Source organism: Hesperophylax consimilis, chromosome 4 (assembly GCF_061612785.1).
Source record: "Hesperophylax consimilis isolate HC1 chromosome 4, BYU_Hcon_1.0, whole genome shotgun sequence".
NCBI classification, from domain to species: Eukaryota; Metazoa; Arthropoda; class Insecta; order Trichoptera; family Limnephilidae; genus Hesperophylax; species Hesperophylax consimilis.
The window spans coordinates 15286262-15313173 of record NC_142839.1 but is presented as its reverse complement, the minus strand read 5'-3'; the positions used below and the strand labels follow the sequence as shown (position 1 = coordinate 15313173).

The 26912-nt window shown below is 34.6% G+C and overlaps 1 protein-coding gene across 1 annotated transcript; it reads right to left on the bottom strand.

Moving 5' to 3' along the window:
* Window positions 1-970: 970 nt before the first annotated feature.
* On the bottom strand, window positions 971-26567 carry LOC149424269 (juvenile hormone esterase-like). The gene is made up of 3 exons (XM_089651411.1): window positions 26302-26567; window positions 1395-2704; window positions 971-1285 (listed from the first exon to the last, which is right to left on the bottom strand). The coding sequence occupies exons 1-3, from the start codon at window positions 26434-26436 to the stop codon at window positions 1129-1131; spliced, it is 1602 nt and encodes a 533-aa protein (XP_089507537.1). The 5' UTR covers window positions 26437-26567; the 3' UTR covers window positions 971-1128.
* Window positions 26568-26912: the final 345 nt, after the last annotated feature.

The following is a 26912-nucleotide window of genomic DNA, read 5'->3' as shown; positions in this document are numbered from 1 at the left end:
AGCCAGTTATTTTGCTAACGGACGACATTATACAAAAGTCGTGCATATTGACAGCTCTGATACCTTGGAGGCCTCGCTAAAAGCAGCGGCTTTTTTCTACTGACTGTCGGAATCATATTTTGACCGTGTTCGCGAACATCGCTAACTGACCATAGATGACGGATTTCGTCAATATCGTTTATAGACATTTGGATCGGTAAAAGATCATCGGTAGATGATATCGGTGATCACCTATCGATCCGACATCGTAAAGTTAATTTAATGCTCGATTGAATTCGTATTTGGAGGGAAAGAACGTTTAACTTAATATCAGCAGAATGCTGCCTGCAATGTTAATAATAACTGAAATTTGTAGGAAAATTATAAAGAGTAAATAAATCCACCATGAAAATTAGGAAAAGCATTTATGTTTTGGTGCTTATTCATATTAAGACAATGTTACCAATGTATACTGTAGTCAATGTATGATTATGTTACCTTTTCAATATCTTTTTATAATATAGTAATATTATACTAGTAAGTAACAAAGATGACTGATACGTTTTCTATACATAAGTCCCTTTATCACTTACCATGTTACCCCTTTAAATGTATTTTTTTGTAATATAATGAAATCAAAGATAATTGATATCAAATAATAAAAAAATGTTGGCATTATACGAATTTAATACCGTTTAATAAAAATCCATAATACCACCGGATTTCTAAATTCTAACCCGTAATCCCGAGGTATTTAAAAAAAAGTAAGGGATTTGCAATCACTGCCAACAATATATGTGGACATCACTGAACAGCAATTAACTATACTTTAATCTGCTGGGCAAAAGTTAAATTCTGCCGCGTTGGTTAGATTATCTCAGTTTATCCCGTTGCATTTTCTCGATTGCTTCTGTAAAAATAGCTACTTGCTTGTTGATTACATTTTGTTCTATGGGTGTTTAAGGAAATTCGAGAAATAAAAAAGCTAAAATTATAATTTTTCAGGATAATTTATTGTGTGTGATACAAAAATACATTATTCAATATTTATTGTTTTAATTGGTCGTGTGGCACTGCATTATCATATTTATATAAAGCATAATGGGGGATCTCACATCAAAGGAGATACAATAGTTTTATTTTTTATTCTTAAATATTGTATAGATCAACCCAGAATCGGATTCTCTCTTGGAATGGATCCTGAATCATGGTACACTCTTCGTCTATGTTGAGGCAGTTTATCACATTTCCTTGAATTGGTTCCCAAATGCATTTAATATTTTCTGTGAGGCGCGGAGTCGGGTTACTAGAAGAAAATAAAAGCAATTAGGGAACAATTTTTTTAGTTGAATATTTAACGTATGCTAAGAAGTTATTAAAAGTTAAATACTTAGATATAAAGTATTTAATCATACCTGGTTTTAGCAAAGTTTGTCCACATCTCCGTCATCTGTTTAATCACTTTAAAATCCCTCTCCTTAGGATCTATGGTTATATTCTGTACACCAAGTTCTTCAGGAGATATTTTGAACAAATATCCCAAGTCGTCAGCATGGGCCGCTCCTTCATATTGCATTTTCCATAACACTTTAATAATATTTAAAGAGCCATTGAAGGAAAACCGATAGTAGTAAGTCGATGGAACAAACTGCGATAGAAGCTTTACAGAGAAATCAACATCTTTTAGGAAAGCGTAGTCGGTCATGAACGTGAAGAATTTTCCAACTAAGTTTTCTTCACTCGCAAAATAAAAATCTTTTATTTTATTTACAACAAGTTGAGTTGTTTCAGGATTGAGTTTGGGTTTCAAATCTTTCGGGATATATTCGGTAAAGTCTGTAATCAGTTTATCCAAAGATAGAGTGCTCATATCCAAGCCTTCCAGTTTCATTGCAAATAGAATTCCCTCACAGGATGTGAATCCCGTAATAGTTGGAACTTTCTCAAATTTACCAGCTGTGAAGACATCTTTGGGATGTTCAGTGAGAAAAGCGTTCCCCTCAGCAAAGACTTGTTCTACCACTGGGCTAAAAGCGATCTCATTGCCAACATTCAAAACTGGATTTACAGCAGCCATAACCAAGGTTTTTGCGTCAATATCTAAGAAAAAATTATGCAATTCATCCTTATTGTCAGTTTTTAATTGTAATAACTCTCCTAGTTTAAATGCCGTCCCAACAGGATCGGACTGATTGCTCCACTCGTTGATACTCGATCCGGATTCTAAAATGGCCTTTGTGAATAGACCCTTGGCTAATGGAGACAGTAGGAGGTAGTGCACTGATGCTGCTCCTGCGCTTTCTCCAAAGATGGTGATATTATTAGAATCCCCACCAAACTGTTTAATATTTTCATTCACCCATTTCAAGGCCATCACTTGATCTTTCAGCCCAGCGTTTCCAGGGACTTCGGGGGTGTTTAAACAAAGAAATCCCAGAGGACCAAGTCTGTAGTTGATGGTGACGAGGATCACATTCTTTTCAACAAAATAGTCTGGTCCGTATATTGCTTTAGTACCCGATCCGGAACAGAATGCGCCACCGTGGATCCAGAACATTACTGGTAATTCTGAAGCATCAGTTGTATCCTCGGGTACGTATACGTTCAGGAACAGGCAGTCCTCTTCTCCCAAGAACGCCTTCTTGAAGAAAACTTCGAATTGAGAGCACGCATTCCCTTCAACGGTAGCGTCTTCTTGTAAACAGTTGCTTAGAGGTTGAGGATCCTGAAAATACAAAACTTTAATTAGGTCATGGTCATGGAGTACTGAAGCAAGATGTTCACGTTCACAACAAAAGTAACGACTCGTCACGAGTCAAATAATAATCATGTTTGAATTTTTGTGTACTGACAAACAATTAAAAAATCTCTAATAGCTTCCCTTGGAAAATAAATGAAGTCTTAGTTAAAAGCTGTTTTTCCACCCATCTGGGAGTTTATATGTTTGTTTTTAAGATAAATTTTATCTAAATGATAAAAATAACATAAAAAAATACTTTTTAAAGTAAGATGGAAAAATGGTAGATTAGGAATATTACAATAAAAATATATGAAATAAGTCGAAGTAGAGCTTGGCAGTTTGTTCCATTAGATTTGTTGTTCGGCTTGCCGAAGACCTGTTAGATTTAGTGATTCATGCATACATATCAAATACGCCAACAACATCCTTATAATCATTACCCAAATCATTTACATCAGTTACAGTTGTTAGCACTATATCATCGATTGAGTAATCATAAATATTTTTTTTGTTCTATGAATTCTCACAATTAGACATTTGCTTACATTTAATTGTAAACTGTTATCCTGGCACCAAACAAAAAGTTTAAAAAGTTACTTAATAATGTTTGATACTCATTAATATTTCTTATGACTTATGCAACAATTAACACTTGGAATTCGTTGAAAATAGTAAGAACATCATTCACAAATAGAAAAAATAAAATTGGTCCCAAATACGACCCTTGTGGAACACCGTTGGTAGCGATGAATTTATATGAAGTAAAGTCATCAATTTTAAAAGCCAATTGCGTGTTACTTAAATAACTGCTCAACTCGTATGATTTGAGATTTTCATGGCCGAAAGTATTATAGTGATTTGTTTTTGGTGTATTATGCCGTGTTGCGCTACCTCCTTCTTTAGCCAGCGTTTAAGACAACATTGCAGTATCCAGATTACACATCTGCCCTGATATGGAAACTGCAATGTTGTCCGAAAAGTTGGCTAGAGAAGAAGGTAGCGCAACACGGCATAATACCCCAAAAACAAATCACTATATCTGCTAAGCTGTTTATGTGAATAGAATCCCAACTGCTCCCAACCATCTGTAGAAAGCGAGACTATGGCATCCCCAATTGGTGTATGTTATGAGGCTGAAGGTAGTGGTGACAGGAAGGAGAGTGGGATCAAGATGTGGAAGAGGAAGGTGGGGAATGGATCACTTGGTGAGATTTGATCACTAAACGATGCTTTATAAAATAAAATAATCATAGAAATGGCAGTAAAACCAACTGTGAGGCTGATTTCAATAAAATTACGTATTAATATGCCTGTGTTTGTGTTTACAAGTAAACATACATATACAACACCATCGTAGACCCGTGAAAATCACGGGTTAGTCTGATTTCTCGACAAATCATTTTCAATTTTAAATCTTCATATTTTGAGTAATCATACTTTTTTTATGTTCTATGAACTCTCACAATTAGACATTTGCTTACATTTAATTGTAAACTGTTATCCTGGCACCAAACAAAAAGTTTAAAGAGTTACTTAATAATGTTTGACACTCATTAAATATTTCTTATATCTTTGTATATTTTCATATCGTCGGCAACAATTAACAATATGAAAATTCAGCATGTATATGTTTGTGTTCGCAAAACCCAAACAGCAGTCCACCAACATCTATGAAAATTTCAATGTTTGTTCTTATTAATGCCAGTAGTGTTAAGAGGGTGGTTTGAATGGTAGAATAAGTCGGGGATGCCCGAGGAGGAGTTGAATTAAAGTTGATGTAATGTAGTTTTTTAACGGTAACTTTGTGGTATACAGGTCGGAGACGCCCGAGAAAGACATTAGCCATAGCGAAGCATTACGGGGTCCACTAGTATACTATAAGACAGACTTTATCGCTTGTCTGAATTCTTAACACAATTAATTTTATTTTTACTTATAAAATACAATTCTACAATCAGTTCCAATTTTTGAAAATTACGTATAAGTTCAAAACAATTTTAGGTTCATTGAACCAGAGTTACACGGACTGACACACAGCCGAAAGTAGTATTTTTGATGGCAATATAATAGATAAAAAAATAAAAATTAACACTAACTTTGAAATGATAACTAAAAAAATGCAAAAAAAATTAACTTTTTAAGCAGGATAAAGAGAAAATTAGACATCAAAACAAGGAAATTGGTCTGCAATATTACTGTGGCATCCCACCTAAATTACTGCACAAGTGTCATTTTTCTTAGCAATAAAACACAAAAAAAAATTGGAAATAATTCAGAAAAGAGGCATTAAGTCTATATTGTGCTGTAGCAGATATACTAGGATAAAAACAAAGCACCACCAACTCAATCTTCAAAGTGTGTGGCAACGTTTAGTCTATAATACCCTATATTCATATATAAGTTAAAAATAAAATGTTACCGGATTATATGTTAAAGTCGGGATTTATTTCAGTGCAGAAATTCTGGTACTAACTATCATAGTATTCCTCATTGCCCAGAATACTTAATAAATTAATAAAAAAGTTTCAGTGTTTATAGTGCAGTCTATGGCTTTCCTACGAGAAGCTGCAACGATTTAAGGTTTCCCGAAGATAAATTAATCGGCAACACAAAAAAATATTTATTATAAAGGTTTAAAAATGTTCAATGAACACCACGTAAATGTCAGGGAAGCTAAAAGTCTTGCAGCTTTTCGTGTGTTGTGTCCAAATATTAGTACCTACATAATATAATATTATTTTGGTAGTTTTACAATAGGTATATACTAGAAATAAAACGTCAAATTTTAAAGCTATATTAAATATACAAGGTCAAAAAAACCCAGGTTTGACGTGTCTATAATTCATTCAAAGAATATTTTAACAGTTTCATACATTTCGACAGTACACAAGTGTAATTGTTTTCACAAAAAGTGAACTACTTTTAACCCTACGGATTGTGATTGACGGTGTCAACAATGTTTCTTGAAATATTTCGCTCTTGAGGTGATATTTTTTGCGAAAGGGTGTTATAAAAATTGTGTTGTAATAATATTTAATGCCAACATATAATAGTCAGGTAAATAAATCATGTTCTGAGGTAAGTTATAGGGGAGATTTACAAATTGATATACCTACATGTTGTTTTCCACCCCTTTCGTTCTAAAAAAATCTTTGAGTTCAGGTGCTGTTTACTGAGTACAAAGGGCACACATTTAGAATTTACGTCATTTTGAGTTGGATAGAAATGAATAGTTTACATTTAAAATTTACGTTAATCATTTTATTAATATTACAGATAAATATATATTTTATTCGACACAAAATGAATGCAGAGTAATGCAGAGGAACGCTTAAAATATGAACCATGTTTAGGATGTTTACAGAGAAATGATCAATGTGTCAAATCAGTATACAGTACCGTCAACGAATGGTTAGCAATATATTATTGTAAGGTTATGTAAAAAATTTTATCAAGTAGTATTTTTCTATTGGGAAATTCACATTTACATTTGAATACAAGTAAGTAAGTTATAAGGTACTAAATATTAAATTTATTACAATTACGTAGGTACTTAAAATGTTTTTGATAATTTCCTCTGAATGATGTAGGTATGAGTAATAATAAAAAAAAATATAAATAGGAAGAAAGTGTGTGGAGAGATGAAGTAAAAGGTTTTAATTAGGAAGAGATTGTGAGGAGAGATGAAGAGAATAAAAAGAAATCATCAAATACATGAAGCTAACGAATTTGTGATACATTGCAGGTAAGCTAGTTTTGATTTAAAAATTGGATTTATTTTATTTTATTTTATTTTACTTTTTTTATTTCCTTTATTTATACATTTGACATTACAGTTTTATAATAATAAGAAAGGGAACCCACTAAGGCGCAGCCTGTGCGTGGGTAATAGAAGTATATACATTATATTTTTGTACCTAAAAATAACAGTAAGCGTATAAAGAAAAACGGTAGGATTATAATTAAAGTTAGTTTAAAAGATTGTGCAAGAGGTGCATATTAAAAATAAATCAAAGTAAAAATAAAGATTGTAAGATAATATATTTGAAGTAAAGAACACAAAATAAAATAATAATAAATATACAGAAACAAATAGAAAAAGAGAAAAAAGTAAAAATTAAATGAATAATGCTTCAACAATTGCATTGTACAGCAACAACTTTAATTATTTTTGGTATTGCGCTAGTTTAGTTATTACTTGATTTTTTTTTGGTAGATTAAAAGTGCGAGGTCCAATAAAGCTACTGTGAGTTTGCATTAGTTTTGTATTGGTTTGTGGGGTATAAAATACATGATTTCATCTAAAGTTGATTTTGGGTGCATATTTTTGAAATTTGTTTTGGTTTTTCAAGACATATTTCAGGCTTTGAAGTAAAAATAGTTTACGGAGATTGAATAGTTGAGATTCCTTGTACAATTGATCATTGGAGGGGACCCACCCTTTCCCGACGGCTGTGTGAGGAAACTGATTGTTTAACCTTCTTAGCCGCACACGTCAGGACTCTAATTTTTTTTTTGTAAAAGGAAGCTAAATTTATTTTAAAAAATTGATCAGTCGAAAATGTCCTCTTTTTATTATATATAACCTTGATAATATGATTTTGTACTATTTGTAGTGGTTTTATAAATGTATCTAGTGCGCCACCCCATCCTAATATACCGTACATAATTGAGGATTGCACTAGAGAAAAATAAATCATTTTCAATTTAACTTCCGGGTTTCTTCTATACTTCAGGGCTCATGTCATATTTGGGGATGCTGTGTGGGAGTTTTTAAGAAAGGAAAGAGACCCATATTATAGGAGTGAGGAAACACAGAGGCCAGAATTTTTTTCAAGATTATTATTTTGACTAAGTTGGTATCAGTGTTTGAAATTTGATCTCTGTAGTCTTATTTACTTAAAAACACGGTACATTCTCACTTAAGGCCCCGCAGTAAGCGTTCAAAGATGGTTTGAAAGGGAGAGATGTAAATACGAATGTTAGAGGGAGCGCGCTAATATTAAAACACGATAAAAATCAAGCGAAAATGGTGAAAATATTTAATAAAACACGACTCGTTTGAAATAGAGTAAAATCTCTCGACAAATGTTTTTGTTGCATTTAAAGATACACCTTGAATCTGCTCACACCTATAACATATTAAATAACAGAACAAAACGTGTTTTAATAATTTTCGAAGCTTATTTTGTGATTTTTTTCTATCGAGCGAATTTCATATAATTACCGTTTCGGCATTACAAATGTACAGATATTATCTTAAAAAATGATCTTTTTTTTTGGAACTTAAACTTAAAGAGTTAAAGGGAACATGAGATCGGTCGTTAGATGTTGGGAATGCTTTATGTATCCAGTTGCCAACTGAAATGGTACACCGCGACTATGAAATAACTTCGTCTTATTGTGGTAAGTGCAGCCAGAGATAATGCAGAGGGAGGTGGGAGTATCGTTTTTCTTACCGCACCGCAAACACAGTGGGTTGCCATATTAATAGGAACACCTACGGAAAATGTGTTTTTCACACTTTGTGTTCATAAAACACAGATGTTTATGATTTTAGGTGCGGTTATTATTATTTATTAACAAGGATATTGAACTTTGAAAATTTAAAAACCGTTTTTGTCCTTAATCTGCGATTATTTTATTTTTTGTATTATTTTTAAACATTATCGAACAAAAAGTTAATATTTCGTAATTTCGCCTTTGGCCGCAATAACAGCTTGTACACGCCGTGGAATACTCTCAATGCACAATTTTTCTGTAATATTTAGGTCAGGACAATGATGCCACACCCGGATGAGGGTATCGATGAGCTGCTGCTTCGTTGTGATCACCTCCTTGGCAATCTTCCTCTTGGTGAGCTCCTACAGGTTTACAATAAGGTTGAGGGGAATTTCCCGGCCAAGGTAAAACCTGCACATTTTTTTTCAGCCAGGAATGCAGAGACAGTCCTGGCTTTATGACAGGGTGCGGAGTTGTGCATAAAGACATATTCCTGGTCACCAGGGAACCATTCTCCGACTTGAGGCAGTAATCGATTTTCCAGTATTTGTCTGTACTGATCCTGCCTCATAGTCCCTTGCACGATGTGGAGGCGCCCCATCCCATTGGAAGAGATGACTGACCACACCATGATACTGGTAGGGTGTTTGATCGTCTCTATAAGGCAGTCCGGATGAAATTTCTCTCCCGGGCTTCGTCGGACGAACGATGATTTGTCCAACAAAATTTGGAATATGGACTCGTCAGAGAAGCACACCTAAAAAAGGCCATAATCAGACTAATGGAATTTTTTTAAAGCTTGAAAAGCACAAAAATGTTAATTAACATATTCCAGGTCTCTATAGTCATGTTTTGGTGTGCGTTGGCCCATTCCAGTAGTTTTTTCCTCATATCTACTGTGAGGCGAGGTTTTTTAGCTGGCCGATGACCAATGAGGTTCTCCTCAACCAATCTCCTCTGGACTCTCCTTTGGGAGACTTCGATATCTTCTTTGTTGATCATCAAGGTCAGACGAGCCACACCCTTTTTGCGGTTTTGGAGACAGACGTCTTTGATTTTGCGGTCAGTACGAGGTGTAGTGATTCGTTTTCTGCCACATTTCCATTGTGATCCAATTCAAGGGGCAGGTTTTGATTGATTTTCTTAATTATCCTGTTAATCATACACTTTAAAATACCTGTATTGGCTGCTATTTCCCTTTGGAAATGTTGATTGTTTAACAATAGTGCCTTTACTTCCGGATATTTTCTTGGGGACGTGCCTGAAGACCTAGCCATACTGAAAAAACAGAACATTGGACTCAATATGGAAAAAACTATTCACTGAAATAAGAAATGAAAAAAAAATTACAAAATTAATAGATAATTAATAATTACTTACATTTTTGTACAGCTAAACTGTTAAAACTCGTAAATATAATTATTATGTATATTTATTTACCAGAACTTCGATCACGCATTTTCACAAAAATGCTGGCCACGTGGAAAAAACCTTAAATTTTCGAGGGACGTGGCACTTTGCGAGTGTTGCCACTTCTTAAAAGTGTCAGTGGTGATACCAGCAACAAAAATAACGAAGGAATAGCCATCATATCCAAGTTATTTAGAAGTAGAGACAACGTAAACAAAAATAACGAAGGAATAGCCATCATATCCAAGTTATTTAGAAGTAGAGACAACGTAAACAAAAACAACGAAGGAATAGCCATCATATCCAAGTTATTTAGAAGTAGAGACAACGTAAACATAAAAATCAGGAAATATTGGAACTGTCCCTATTAATATGGCAACCCACTGTATGATCGTATCTAATTATTTTTGTTTAATTTACATTAAATCCACATAGGGGGGTAGATAATTTCCCCCAGAGCCTATGTCTTCTTTGGGGGACTCTGTAGAGAGTCTTTTTTGGGAGAAGAAGAAGTGAAAATGGGTCTTGAAGAGACCCATATTGTAAGAAGAAGTAATCATAGCCGGCAAATCATCATCAAAAACAACCTGTTCTCATGTGACATGTGATTTCATTCGTGTACAAATATTGGTCACGCGTTTGGCGTAATTATCGACTATCGCAGTGGTGTGACGCTAGTTGCTCGAAGCATCTTCCAATGAAATACCGGCAGAACAAGGACAGCATTCTCATCTGACGCCTGTGCTCCAAAGATTGCAATCCGTTTCTGCACAGAGTCAAGGATTATTTTCATGTTTTCTTGTCATGTAGACAAGTTTTTTAAATTTTGATAAAAACGCTGTTTGCTCGCTCTAAAATACTAAAACTTATTTAAATACGCAATCATAGAAAAATACTATAATTCTTTTAATGTTATCGCAGATATACATTCTGATTTCTTTTTATTTGGTGAATTGTTAATTCTTTTCATCGTTCCGGTATTTCACTGTAGAGAAACGTGAGTTTTTAAATGAATATGTAGAAGACTGTGACAAATCCACGTGCTGAGGCGAAAGTTTTTTGTTTTATTGAATAAATGGGTTCGTACCTACATTTCATACTTGTGTATACGTAGTCGATTTATTTAGTAATATGCACAAGTACTTTAGTTTTTAAAATTTAATTAATTCATTTGCCACAGGAAAATACAAAACACAACCACGGTCTTAAATAAAAATAAAAAAAAACACAATTTCTATACTTGAAAACCAGTTATAGAGGGTAGAGACCAAAGATATTAGAAGAACGAGATATGCTATGTTGGCCGCCGGACCGTAGGCGGAGTACTACCTAATTAGGGTACTTTGAATACTATCGGGACGTGTACGCACAGAAATCTGTTCTATGTATTAGTGCGGATACCTTAGCGTAAGCGAAGGTGTGCAGTCGTATTGGTGAACAAAACCAGCGACACTGGGCAAAACAATTCCACACAGTATGAACTGCTCATAGCACATCTCGTTCTTCTAATATCTTTGGTAGAGACGCAAATTTCATGTTGGAAAGTGATGTGCAATATACAATGATAGTATTTTATTTGCATTAATAAGGACCTTGAGTGAAAAATATTATGACTTAAAAAACATATATTCGTATAGAGTATAGACTAGTGATGCAACGGAAGTGTCTTAACGCGGAAACAGATGTCAAAAGTAAATCTTAGCGGAAGCGGAAGCGGAAACGGAAGCGGAAGCGGAAGTGTTAATACTATGAAGAAAAAGCACAATTTTATTTTTTAAGATTTGTTTAATTAAATTTGTATTTTGTACTTTTAGTACTCGAAATTAAACAGTGGTAAATTATATTTTATAAAAATTAATTTGGCTGCTTTTTTACCTTTGAGTCTGTTTCGGTGTTCTTCATATATTAAACCAGCTGCACTAAATAATTGCTCACTGGCTACACTGCGGTTCTCCCGCGGCGGGAGAACCGCTCGTGTAGCCTGGGCCTTAGTTCTGTTATAAAGTTTGCGGAACCAGAAACGGAAACGGATGTGAAAAACTTGCGGAACTTCTGCCGATGCGGAAGCGGAAGCAGAGCTCTGTTGCATCACTAGTATAGACCAACAAACGCCGATTCTGAATATTCAAGTTTTATTACGTATAATTAATTATAAGTAGAATCAATCAGTCATAATTTAAGAACGATGAGAAACATTAGAGTCACAGCCTGTGATTGGTCGGCAGGTTCTGACATAATATTAAAATGAGGACAATTTTGTGCAAAGTTACGCTGCGTAAACTCGGACACGGTTACCACTGTCGTTTATAAATTATTTAAAATAGAATTCATGTTTTTTGAAAATCTTGTTAAAAGTTTGTCATGCCGACCCGAGTGGGATTGGCCTTACAGGTAATCGAAAAATCTGATGTACGTATGACGTCACGCGTACCCCATCAGATTTCGATCGTTTTGGCTGGCTTTGAAAATACAAAATTATTTTAACTATGAAATCATAATTTTGCAAAAAAAATTCTGTGGAATTCCTTAACCCAACCTAACCCAAAGATATAACATTCGTGGGATTAGGCAAATAAGGTTATTATTAAAAGAAGAGAAAAACTGTTAGGTTATGTTACGAAGAGTGTCAGTCAAAGAAAAAAAGCTTAGAAGACCGATGAGTTATTGTCAATAACCTAGAAATCAGTAGTCAATAAGAGTAATATAAAAATATTAATAGTAATATAAGGCTGAAAACGTGGCTGAAGCCACGCGTACATCGGTTGCGTATGGTTATATGTAAGCGAATGAATTAAGAGATGTAGTGCCACGCGCTGCGTACGAGGACTATCGGTCCAGCTCATCAGCGCTACATCGTCGATCGACCGACTGTCCAAGTGGCACTATTTCCAGCCAACGTTATTATTATACTGAATTTAATGAGAGGCGTCAGTCTATTTTGATATTGAAGCATTTGTGCTAACACACTGGTTGTACTTCGCACCACAAGAATGTTTATTACAGATTTCGTAACTGCCATCAAATGTTTTGAAAAAGTTTGAACGAGTTGGCAATCTTTTATACACAAAACAGGTGATAAGACCGTGTTATCAAAGAATATTATGTTTGAATTGCTATCCCAATGCGAAATTCTATCGCATACCAATGTTTATATTATTTTTGAATTATAACTCAACGTTTGTGTTACGTAACCAAGTTTCAACGCATATTACTTTGGTCAGATACAATTTTTTTCGCTGATTACAAATTGTTATCACATATTGCACTCGATAAAACCAATAGCATTAAAACTAACTTCATAAACGTTCACATAACATCTCTTAAAATCTCATGAGACAAGAGAATAGATTTATTATTCACCCTATGGATTTAAAAAAAATATATTTTTATTTATTTTATAAATATTTAAATTTACATAGTAAGAACATATTTCAATAAAAATTCGTGTGTAAAGGGAAAAAATAAAAACTTAACATACATGTGTAAATAGAAGAAAAAAAGAATCATATAAACACATAAAGTGAAGAGATTTTAGTTTTTTTATACAATAATTTATAAAATAATATAGTGAGATATCATCGTCATTCTAATTCGTTAAATCATTTAAGGTAGTGAAGTTTATTTTATTTTTAAATTAATTATAGTCCGGTTCTAATCTCATCTCTGTCGTTAGTTGATTAAACCACACCACTCCAGTGTACGTGAAATAGTGTTGGGCAAAACTGGTGTGCATTAATGGAGTGCATAAGCGACCCATTGTATTTTGCCTATTGCTCTCAACACGAACCATGGAATGGTGTGACTTCTTATAGAGATCTTTGTGGATTTGAAGCAGCATATTTTTTGTATATGTATTTTTAGTGGTGGGACTTGAAAATCTTGGCAAAGTTGTGAGGTTGGGTAGTCTGATGGTTTTTTTATTACAATTTTTATTAAAAGCCTTTGAGTGATTTCCAGCGGCAAAAGTGATGATTTGTAAGCTCCCCCCCATGCAACGATACCATACTGTATTATTGAATGTGCTAGAGCGTAGTAAATATTTTTAAGAATTTTGAAGTTAAGTATATTTCTTAGACTTTTAAATATGTAAATGAGTTTTCTTAATCTATTTATGATATTGTTTATGTGAGTTTTCCACTTAAGGTTACTATCTATTATTACACCTAAATATATAATTTAATTTTTATTTCCTTTGCATAAACAGTCATTATTTTGGCAAGTAGATTTTTTTGATGTGCATTTTCTTTAATGTATTTTAATATTTAAAGTAATAAAGGGTTTTTTTTTTGTTTATACTAAAAATTATATAATATGTTTTTCCGATTTGTAAAAAAACTTTGGGTCAGCAAAACTACAAATACTTAGGAACAATTTTCTTCAATAAATTGCCAGAAAATATGAGATCCCTAAATGATAGTTTCAAAGAATTCAAAACACAATTAAAAAAATATATTGAAAACCTAAACTAAACAAAAAAAACGTAAATAAATAAAAGAAAATCAAAAACAAAAATTTTAAAAATAAAATAAAAATCTAAGAAACTAAACAAATAATACCTCATCCCATACACACAAGCAATTGCTTATTATGGGAGAACATTGAAAAATAATAAATATTAATCATATCATAATATCTTTTATCTTATTACTAGTGAAATATGTATATGTAAATCACACATTGTAAATTTTTTTATTGAATTAATATACTTAAAAAAAAATAATATATATATATATATATATATATATATTTAATGTTAATAAGTTTTTATCAAACCATTCTTTTAACGTATTGATATCATTATATTCTAGTATCCTGCAAAACCTAGTACAGTATATCTGTACATCTATTCAAAAATGTATTTTAGAACACTTTTTGTTAATGTTTGGTTTGACTTAGTATTGAACCATTCTACCCAGGAACTGGAGTCGACAACTATACCAACCTTGTCAAATGCCGGTCGGGTAGGACTGATATTTCTGCTGTGATATCATTCGATTTCAGAGAAATGCGTATATGTCCACGTATACGTATACCTGATTGCTACCAAAAGCTAATGTACATTGTCATCGACAACGAATCTCGGATATTGGGAATGGGCTTCCAAGATTTGCCGTCATTCATTTATTCATTCCATGTGTTTAAAAAATAATGTTTTAATGAATATGTGGGTACAATACTAAGTATCGCTCTGAAAGACCACCATGCAGAACCAAAATGTAACTTGAATTGATTTAGATGTGTTTGGTGATTAGATCTGAATAATGAGGTACTTCCTAATCTTCATCTTTCCCCCTCCACTCTCATTAGCCTCAAAATATACACCAATCGGGGATAGAAGAGTTCACATTTAAAAAAATATGATAAAATTAATATTCATACATAATTCAGACAATCAAATACACATAAAAAATCTTGATTCGTTTTTATATTATTACCGTACACCATTGATGTATTCTGTGCCGTACACAAATAAAACTTTAAATTTCATTATCCCAGATTGACTTTTTTTATTTATATCGGCAGTATAGTTTCGAGAGTGCGATTTATGGTTGATCTGTAAATAATGGTTCCATGCTAGCTCAACACAGTGACTATTCAACATACTTTTAAAAAGTGATATAAAGTCATTAAAAGCGATGAAAAAATAATAATTTTTAACCTAACCTAACCTAACCTAATTAACCCAGTTAATAAAGTTTTTGTTTCATCACTTTCCATGACTTTATATAACTTTTTAAAGATTTGATGAATTATCATTTTGATGATTTATCCGGTCACCGTAAATAATATCTATAAGCTTTTTGCGAATTGCTTGATTATATTATATTTTTACTAGCGAGTAGCTACGATGTATGAATGTGAATGAGGCAAGGAGTGTGTGCCAATACCGAGTTGTTTGGCGGTCCGTCCTCTCTGCCTACCCCTGCGAGGAAACGACATGATGGTTAGTTAGTTAGAGTAGCTACAAAACGAATGATATAAAGTTCCCGATCATTTTTATCCACCGATTTTATTTTATTATAGGGTTGTCTCGTCCCAGAATTCTTGTTCCATAGGATACAATGTTGCCAGATGCATGATTTGTACCATGGACCTAATAAGCACTGGACGGACTATTCAAGATAAATTTAAATCCGGTGGAAAATGTATGAAAAATTCCAAAACCTTCTTAATCTTTTTAATAACACAGCGGTTATTTTTTTATTATATTTATTCAAGAAAAAAATTTACAATGTGTGATATACATATATATATTTTCACTAGTAATAAGATAAAAGATATTATGATATGATTAAAATTTATTATTTTTCAATGTTCTCCCATAATAAGCAATTGCTTTTGTGTATGGGATGAGGTAGGTATTATTTGTTTACTTTCTTAGATTTATTTTATTTTTTTAACTTTTTTTGTTTGTTTTTCTTTTATTTATTTAATTTTTTTATTTAGTTTAGGTTTTCAGTATATTTTTTTAATTGTGTTTTGAATTCTTTGAAACTATCATTTAGTGATCTTATATTTTCTGGCAATTTATTGAAGAAATTTGTTCCTAAGTATTTGTAGTTTTGCTGACCCGAGTTTTTTTACAAATCGAAATTGGTAACATGTATTTTTGCCTGAGATTTGCTGTGTTTTTGAATGGTACGGTTTTGTTTAGGATATCATCTTTGTAAACTTTGTAATGGACCTGTTTGGGGTAAAAGAACGTAAAGAATTTTTTTTTATATAAATTAAAATACGTTCAGAGAATAGGGAGAAACGAACAGACTATGGACATCTTTGGGACATCCTAGAAGCTTTATTATAGAAACCTACGTCGGTAATAGGTGTTAACCACGTAATAATTGAAAAGGGGCGCGTTGGGTTTCAACGAATCAGACCATTCCCAAAATCAATTAAATAATTTTTCGCCAATCACGGAGACTAAGGGCGGTCTAAAGACACGAAACACTCTAGGTTGATTTACTGTTGAGCTAACCTTGGGATCCGGTCTCACGATGCGTGTAAAGGCACTTGGAATTCGACGATAAATTTGCATTCTAGGGCAGAAACGAAGCGATACCCAACCATCGATAACGAAAAAGGGGGGTGACGGTTTGGTGGGAGAAGAGGGGGTTTTTAGAATGTTTTGGTCCAGAAGACATATTACAAGTTGATCCTCGTAGAGAGAATTGTTTACGTTCGCTGAACTTCTGAGTGCTCTTTCAAGTGGCCACAGTGAACACAAATTTTAACTTAAGATAGGACGTTTGGCCGAAATTGCCTAATTATATTAACACGGGGGAGATGCAAGTTGGGTAATTAAGAAAAGACATAAAAGTTAATGGGTCACGAAGTCTTTGATTAACGATCAAAATTTTACGACCTTTTTTGCGCGTAAACAAAGTTACGAGGATAATATATTGAAATTCCTGGATGAAGCGAGAAAAGAGTATATGGGTTGGGCTAAAACAAGACGCAAAAAACTGTAAAAACAGGGATGTACTGGGCGTAGATCGCTGAAAAGAAAGGACCGGAAATCGAAAAGAAACCCGAAAAGTAGTTTAGCTCATGATGGAAGAGGTTTCAACGACTCGGGTAGTGGACAGCGATGGGTTACGAAAGATTACCAGAAGATATGCGGCGGATATCACGAAAAGAGTCAAAACAGGTAGGCGAAATTACAAAAACGTGTCGAGTCGAATTTCGGAACGAATGCCTACGTATGTCATCACCGAGAGGAAGGTATATGTGTCCTGGGATCACCCACGGATCGTGTAGACACCAATCAAATGCTAGAAGGCAGCACACAAGGAAGGATACTGTATTGCGCAAGCGCTGGACATAATAGGTGAAAAGCTTCCGTTAGTTGGGATAATTTATTGATTATATTATCCATATCAATAGCGAATTTCTCGGAAAGATTTCAAAAACAACGATATAGAAATGAGCTACACCTAGTCTAAAGGCCGGAAATCAACCAATATTACGGGCACAACACGTGTACGAGGAAAAATAATCTAATAATTTTACGCAATAATCTACATCGCCGTATATCATTTACGAGGGGGCGCTCGGAGGTCAGGACACCGAGTGCGGGCCTGCACCCGCCTCGACAGGTTGTTAGGTGTCTATCTCAAATCGGGAGGCGGGAACAAAAAAACCCTGAAACGGGATTATGCAATTCTAAACTTAACAGGAGGTGAAACCTCGAATTCATAAAGGCGAAAGTCGCACAAATTTTAAGTCGATTTATTCGAAAAAAACATGATTAAATAGCGTTGTTTGGAGAAAATCGGGGCCTTTTCGTTTTAACTTGGTTGGAGTCGGTCTTCGAGAACTTAACGTCGCGACAGTTTGGTGTGCTATCTTTAAACTAAACTGATAGAGTTTTAAATATAGTGAAGTTGTGGTTTTAATATTAATTGAAATAATTGAAGTGTTTTAAAATTTAATTAGATTCAACCAAAAAAAAGGGTAAACTCATAATTAGACGATACTAAATTCACGGGTTGGAGTCTCTTGGTTCAGACTAATATAAAACGATGAAACTCGACTGCGGTAATGTTTAATAATAACGCGTGTGCCATTAGAGGAGGAAAAAATAGAGAACCATAATAATTATCAAATGACCAGACGAAAACGGCTAAGTCAGAGTTCCAAATTTATTGTGAAATTGAAGAGACAGTGTTCTCCTTGCGAGCACGGGAAGGGATTTTAACGGTTTACACGATATAATAATTTAGTGAAAAAATCGAAGTGAACGTGGCAAATAATATATGAAAGGTTCTAGGGAGGGGGAGGGGGTCGGTGACTCTCCATAGGAGAACGGCGCTATATAGATTACCGATAGTTCGCAATAAAACACGGCTGAAGCTACTCCCGTGTTTTACACGCTCATACTCAAAGGGGTAATGAAAGGCTAGCTAATAACCTTCGAGAGTTGCTTACGGGAAATAAAGACAGGATAGATCTCGGCAAATACTTACTTAGATACTCTGAAATACAGATAGGGAGAGATATCTAGACTAGGTACAGTGGAGGCCAACAAATACCTATGCATGTCAACTATCAACTTACGGTTAGGGAGGAAGAGATCTTCTATTGAAAGAAATGATCCGCTTAAACATTCCGAATTCTAGTATCCGGTAATTTATGTGCTATCTACGGGGCGGCGTATGAAAGTAGAAATTTAGCTAGAAAAATTAGATCCAATATGGTTATAGTCTCTACTGGCGAGTAGACGGGTGACATAGAGAATCGATTTCGAATTTAATACGAACCCTTAACGGCTTAGGGGCTTCTACTCATACCTACAGTCCCTGGACGCGGATTAATGTACATGTCGTCGATATCCCGACTGGATTGGTAATGTTACGCTTTTGGGGTAAGTGAAATTGCATGTATATATATTTCCAGAACATTAAAATTGCGACGAAGATGGGGCTGCAACCAGCAGCTCGGACAGGGCTGCGATACTGGTAAAATAGTATCACATTTAGAACTGTTTGCTTGCTTCTAACAGCTGTGTTTAGCACGAGGCCAATGACCTACTTATTTGTAAGCAGTTAGGGTCGACGCACGGCCCAAAAGGAAGAAAAGGGACCCCCATAAATCACTTGACGTCTGTGTCTGACGACTAAAGTCGTACACTCTACCGAGTTGGCAGCCGCGCAGGGGCACCCCAAATCAACATGGAAGCGACTAGCTGCAACCAACTCATGCTCAAAACAAATAAAAAAAATCAAATTAATAATATTTGTATAACCTTATATGTTCACTAACAAATTCCCAAATACCTTTGGCCTCGGCTTAGAACTCGCCGTTGGAGTATGTTGTCCGTAAGCTGTCTTGGGAAAGCACACAACTTCCTCAGCTCAGAAGATTTTCTACTTTCCTCATCACGCGATTTCGGGGCGTCAACGTTGTATGGAGAATCACGAAGAGTTCGGGAGGTCATCCCTTTTCGCGGAGCCGGGTCGGATGAGAGGACACGAGAGGCAGTATGAAAATTAATGTCAAGTTGGAATGTTTGGGCCTTGGTTCGCTGCGAAGGCGTTTAATTGAACGGGCTCCAAGTCTTTCAAAATCGCGTGGAGGGGACGTCGGCGTGATGAACGAGGGTTCAAAATCGGAGGACGAACACATACTAAAGCGGGGTTTACACGGAGGTTGATGCAACTCGACTGGAAAACCCTCGAGATCCTTTGCAGCAACCTTCGTGAGGTGGATAGTAGGCCTGGCGGCTAGTGGACGTTGAAAGCCTCACCAGAACAAACCTATTTGAAACATGCACGCGTTTAGCATCATGACAAGGGAAGCAATGAAAATTCCCCTTTTACAGTCAGTAAAATAGTCCGTCGGAGGAAGCGGGGCGGGGTGATTTGGGATATTCCAACAGGTGCATTACCTCTCCCTCTGACGTGAGCGGTCCGGAGGTGTCAAGGCGACTATAAGAAGAAGTTAGACCAGACCTCGGGGAAAGCCAGACACGTATTGGTTCTTGGGGTTGTGCATTTGGAAGAATAGCGACCATTTCATTTGGGGCAGTGAGGTGCCGACCAAGTTTGCAAAAAAAAAACCTTTTCTCGTCATTCAATCCGTTCCCATCTCCTTTTCTCTCTCGTTTCCACTTTCCATTCGCAACACCCAAAGTTTACTAACCACAGCTAAATCCATCTATCTAGTTTCAGTACACCATTACAGAGGTCGACGAGAGAGTCCCAATACTTATGCGGAAACAACACCCCACTCAACGAAGGGTTTAGTAGCACGTACACAAAGGGAGGGGGGGGGGGGTACGGTTCTATGTCACAATCTAGAATTTATAAACATGGGGACATTAGGTAAGGGCGGGGATACAAGGAAATTGTAGAGATATGATAGAAACTACTAGGTCAATTAGCAATAGGGTCCAGTATTCGAAAGTTAGGTGAGACACGTACTCGTTTCTTGTAGTACTCGCTGAGGGTCGATGGACGTTTTCCCCACACTTTGGCTAAAAAGAACCGGGAGTTACCATGGAAAGGAGACATTAAATACCTACCACCCTATAACGGTGGGCTTCGAATTAACAAATCACACAACGTGAAGTTAAGGGATTTATTGTAGATCAACCCCAAAGCGAAGGCCTTACTTTACTGTGTGCAATATCGCAGGGGCGGGGGATGTTCAGAGTTAGCTAGGCTCAGCACGATATCATTTTGCAAAAGCGAACTGAACGCTGGGGATAAAGAGGTATAAAAACCTCATCCAAGCGAGTTAGGACAATTAGGAGGTCGAGTCAACACAACTTGTAAGGTTGCGTGATACAGAAAAAGAGTATTTATTTTTCTGACTTTAAATTCTTTGAAAATGAGTTCAGATGAATATAAAAATGATTTCTTTAATATTATTTTAATTATTATTTTTTGCGCAATGTAAAGACGTTGTGTGTGCGTTTTATAGGCGCCCCCCATCCTATTATACCATATTGGATTATGGATTGACAGAATGCAAAGTAAGTCATTCTCAGTAGTTGCATTAAAAATATAAAAATACAATTAAAATAGTTGCAATGTGTTGAATAGTTAAAATGTGTTGCATGAGGAAAATCTTGAATTCGCAATGTATTTCTTCAACAATACGGGGTTCACAATGTCTCTTTTTCTAATTATTGTCTTTGTCAATAAATAATATGAATACATTTAAAAATATTTAAATGAATATATCACATAACTTTAATAAGGGACCTACATTAAGTACTGTAATAGGTACAAAACACAGGCATAGGAATTAATAGACGAGAAGATAATGGCGAGGGGTAAAATCAACTGTTTAAGAACGAAGGGAGTAAGGCTGACTGTGATTCGTCAATAAATCAATCTAACAGTAAATAGGCATCTCGCATTATAATATCACCATTTACTTCTTAAAAGTAAAATCTGCTTTTGAATGAATAGACATTTTTACATGGGAGCGCAAATTACTCGCCACGTTATGAACAAATTTGCGAAGTCCAAATTCGGCAAAAAAATTCAGTTCTATTTTCAGAGTCGAATATTTCGTTTAAGTATTTAGTTAAGACACTTTTATAAATGTTCATAATTTACTTCCCAGCAACCAACCAGCTTTGTGTTTCGCGTCCAGACGTTTCTCGATGTGATAGTATGTATATGTTTCTAAAACTGATCTATATTATACGATGTGAATATGCTTAAAATAAAGTAAAATAATGCTTATATATGGAATGTAATACGACAATTGGGTTTATTCTCTTTTTCAAATCTATTTTTACAAGTTTTCATAGTACAAGTCAACATTTTGCCGTGTTATTTCGTAAAATGAACCGATGATGCCTCGACCATAGTTCGCACAAGAATGATGACGTCACGTTTTCAAATTTCACTTGAGGCCATACGCGAGCACAGCCGGCTCCAATGGAACCGGTATGGGGAGTGGGGATAATACGCTTTTAATCACTTAGGGCAGGTCTACTAATATTCATATGTCTATGGTACAAAGCTAAATTATTGGAGTTCAAGGAGAATTTCTTTTCCCTTATCTCATGGATCTGAAAAATATATTTTTTATGTTACTCGTATACGAATATTATTATTTAATTTTAAACGGAGGCCTAAAAATTAAATTAAAAATCAGAAAAAATATCAAAAATATTATTATAAAATTATTGTTTATAATGCATTATTGATAATTTACTTAGCTACAGTTGTTTTCCTACTTAAATTTTATCTTATCTATAAAAATGTAAATGATCGATCGTTCAAAATCCTTAATCGGCGAAAGTTTTTCACCGATTGCTTTGAAATTTTGACACAAAGTTGCATTTGAATACGCGCGTGGTTTTATATACCCAAATTATACAGATGTCATCTGTGACAGGTAAAATAATGCCTTTTGTGAAAACTTAAAAGCAACACGCGTTTTTGTTTGTCTACCTGCACTATCTGCAGTCTATCTTGTCTATCAGACGGACTGAATCACAGCAACGCGCCGGTCTGCGTATTTTATGAGGGGTCCATTAATTTGGGAGGCGGTTATTGGTACTGCCGCCCCGGGAATCATTTATTGGATAACCAACCCCTCTGCCATGGTCAACCCAAGTGGCTCGTTACGTTTAATGACTTAAGGGGTATATATAAGGGGTGGCCGGGTTCATGGGAGAGGTTTATCCGGGTCTTGACGACAGATTCGTCTGCCCACCAGTGTTGCCAACTCAACTACTACAAAATATGCTAGAGTGATGGGAAAAATATGCCAGAAATATGCTAAATTTCTTTAAAAAATGCCAAAAAAAAAAGCCAACATAAATTTTACTTAGTATTTATTGAGAAATATAGTGATGGGAAAAATATGCCAGAAAAATGATAAATTACTTTAAAAAATGCCAAAAAAAGCTAACATAAATTTAACTTAGAAATAAAATCAGTGAAATAAAATATCTATATCTTCATCTTCTTCTTCATCATCAACAGCAGCTGATGTGGAAGGCTGAGAGACGGAGTCGTAACTTTCTTTGGTCCCAATGCAGCGTAGTACTTTGTCAGGAAGAGTGTAAGAATAACAGCACTTTCCTGCTCTCTTTAGGCCAAATCTCACGTACAAAATGGCATTCAAGGTTCTCACCGCCAAAAGATTTCGGAGTTTTGTTTTGACCAGACTCATTTGGCTAAATACACGTTCAATGTCCGCATTTGAATGCGGCAATGTTAAAATAGACATTGCAAACTGACATAAATCACCGAAGGGGTTATTATTAGCTGCATCTTTATATTGCATGACTTCATTCCAACACTCTACAGTGGAAGTCAAGGATTCCCATTTAATGTGAACTATGTTTCTCCATTGAGACACTAGTTTTTCAATCGATATCATTTTTGTTAGTTAAAAAATTGGTTTTTTTATTTTCATGTTTCTGTAAAAATAAGCCAAATAAATATGCTATATGCTAAAAGCATAAAAGTTATGCTAAACATGGAGTAATTATGCCAAATTTAGCATATAATATGCTAAATTGGCAACACTGCTGCCCACCAACTGCGTGGCAGGCCGGATCGGGAGCGACTGGTTGAAGGAGATCCTTTGACCTGTCCAGCAGGACTCTCTCAAAACGTCGCCTTGCAGTGAGGGATGGATTCAAATGTTCATCAATCTTGGACATACTGATCCTCAGATTCCTACTCACCCCTCATACCTTTTTCCTTCACAAAACTTCTTCCCCTTCCTTTCCTAAAAAGACGCTCCACACAGCATCCACAAAGATAAAATAGGCCCCGAGTGGAATTATTTTCCTCGGGGCCTCCTGTGTGGAACTAATGTAGAAAAAAGGTTCTCAATAAAAGGCATATGTTTTTTATCCTTCAAAACATGGTAAAACGCGATATATTTAATTTTTGGGATATGGCGTCAATGATAGGAAAAATTATGTAATAGCAATAATAATTTATCTTTGGTGTTTTGTTCCTAGTTTCTACCTACGATGATGTCATTTTTACTATTTCTGTTAAAAAATAACAACTTCGTATTATCAGTAAAGATAACAGTTAGTTTTTATTTTTTATTTTTGCTATACTTTATACTCTTCCTGAAAAAATGATAAATATCCCCCGTTACACGGTTTGGCTGTGGCACCGAGTAAACTCGAAATGGAAGTAAATATTTATTTTTTAAATTTTATTTTATTATTTATTAACGTAACGCCCTATCGGAATTTAACATAGTAAATTGACAGTATATGTATGTAAGTGTAACATAATACATGGATAAAATAGCTAAATATAATTTACTCATAAGGTAATTAGAAAATAAATTTATGTAATATACTGATATGTATTATAAAACAAATGTTTAAAAAAAAGAAGAATAATGTCTGTTGTATCTATAGAGGAAAAACTAATAAGTAATGGCAAAATACCAACGCCGTAATTAATATTGAATTTAAATAATAGTACTTGAAATGGTAAAGTAAATCAAAGTATAATATACATATCAAGTATGACCGTACATGCATACCATTAATATGCGTCCAAAAAAATAAATAACAAATAAACTAAGGAGTATGTGAGTTAAACGTTGGAAGGTATAGAGACAAGACTTTTTTTAAAGCTAATAAATAATACAAGTTAATAACTAGCAAATAGGTCTGAAATTAGGGTAAAGGTTACGAATTCCGCTTCACTCTTAATACGCAATATTTCACTTTCAAATAAATGGATTTAGCTTTATTAATTCAAAACATGATTTATTATGTCGGGGGAGACGGAAAAATAAGCACTTTTAATTTTAATTTCGTTTATTAAGTCACTTACGCGATATGTCACACGAGATTTCAAAGAAACAAAATAATGTGACATTTGCCGGAAATACCACAACTAGTTATTTACCTAGCCAGTGCGCGGGTTAGGTACAGTACCTACCTACTAACTAATTCAGTTAAAGAAAATAAAATCTTGAAAATATTAAATTAATATATATATATATAACCTAACCTAATCTAACTGTGATTTTCTATAGCAAAAATGCCCCTTTAATAACGCCTGCTCGCGTCCCCTTTAGAGTTACATCCCAGTTTTCAAATAGTATGTGGGCTACGCTAGGTTTGTATAGACTGGTTTGTGATTTAATTCTAATACCTATTTTCCATGTTCTAACCTAACCTAACCTAAACGGAATACGTTTAATCACATTTTATTCTATTTGTTTGTTATTCGGGTTATTTTATTTAATTATCTGTTGATTATTTGTTATAAATAATACATTGACTTACATATTAATATGGATTAATTATACACGATGATATTATTTATTTAATATGGCAATACTAATTTTTTTGGTTGGCAGCAATATCTATGAAATATTTTGTAGGAATGAATTACGATATTATGAATATAATCCAACTCTTGATATGAACATAGTCGCTTTCGGCGGCGCCGCATACTAATTGACATATCGCGTAAGTGACTTAATAAACGAAATTAAAATTAAAAGTGCGTACATTACCGTCTCCCCCGACATAATAAATCATGTTTTGAATTAATAAAGCTAAATCCATTTATTTGAAAGTGAAATATTGCGTATTAAGAGTGAAGCGGAATAGGAGAAAATTAATGAAATTAGTTGCCTTTAGAAAATCACAAAGTTATTAACACCAAATATATCAATAAGTTCACAGTATTTGTTTGCAAGGTAATGAATTTTTGGAATTGGTGAATACATAGAGTAGTTAGTATTGAGGTTATTGTTACATTTAAAAGTGTCTTTGCTTCGAGTTTGTCTGGCAGGTACATTCATATAAATTAATTCCAATAATTCAGGGCTGTCAATGAGAGATTTGACAATTTTGAATAAAAATAATATATCAGTTAGAGCTCTTCTCTCTGATAGTTTGAGAAGTCTGGTTTCGGTACGTAAGTTATTATAATTTATAAATTCGATGGAAATATTGATTTAAAAATTGATGTACCGAAGAAATTTATTTTCTATCTTTTCTAAGGCGAATGGACTTTGTAGAACGGTGACCATACTGTTGAATGTTATGACTTCGTTGCTATGTCTGGCTCACACGGTCGGGAAGCTTGAATAAAACCAGATTGATTATCAAATTTTAACTGTAGTGGTATATAATTATACGTAACGTCCATACAATAAATTTTTATGTTGAGTTAAAAGTAAGAAATTATTATCAATAATCAAACCTTAAATCTCAGATTGCCCAAAGGAGGCTGGGCGTAGCGAATTCCCGAGAACGCATTGTATGAAAATCCGGTGGGAGTTTTAAACGTTGTTCCCCGCAGTTTCCCGCCATTCAGTGTTACTTCTGGTACCGCCATCTTTGAAACTTATCAAAAGAAAACTGAATCGCGAAGTAAATAGACAAAATCACAACGATATTATTACTAAATGTGTCAAAGTGTTTTATTTGACATTTGCGCGGAACCAACACGTGCGACTCCCAGCGGAGCGTTCTGAAACTGGACATGAATCGTGATTCTACTTCAGCAGGGTGTATTTATATATTTTTATTATGAATCTCACGCGCCCACTCAGGGCTGACATAACGCGTAACTGTGTTCGTAAAACTTTTGACAAATAGAAAAATACCATCATATATACGAATTTTTAAGAACGTTGAATAAAATAATTTTTTTACAGAATATAGTAATTAATAATACTAGTAGTTCTGTAAACAGTAGACATCGCGTAATGTTGATTTCGATTTGACAACTCACAACGGCCTCAACGCTCATGGCTCTCGGGCGGAATTAAAAGGTACTATCCAACACGGTTACCATACCAACTAAGAAAT

Bases quoted from the DNA above. Each gene is read 5' to 3' on its own strand.
- LOC149424269 (XM_089651411.1), bottom strand. From the start codon at position 26,436: ATGGCGGTACCAGAAGTAACACTGAATGGCGGGAAACTGCGGGGAACA. The intron at 2,705-26,301 runs GTTTGATTATTG...TTGTATTTTCAG, and splicing joins TGGGCAATCTGAGATTTAAG to GATCCTCAACCTCTAAGCAA. The intron at 1,286-1,394 runs GTATGATTAAAT...ATTTTCTTCTAG, and splicing joins ACAAACTTTGCTAAAACCAG to TAACCCGACTCCGCGCCTCA.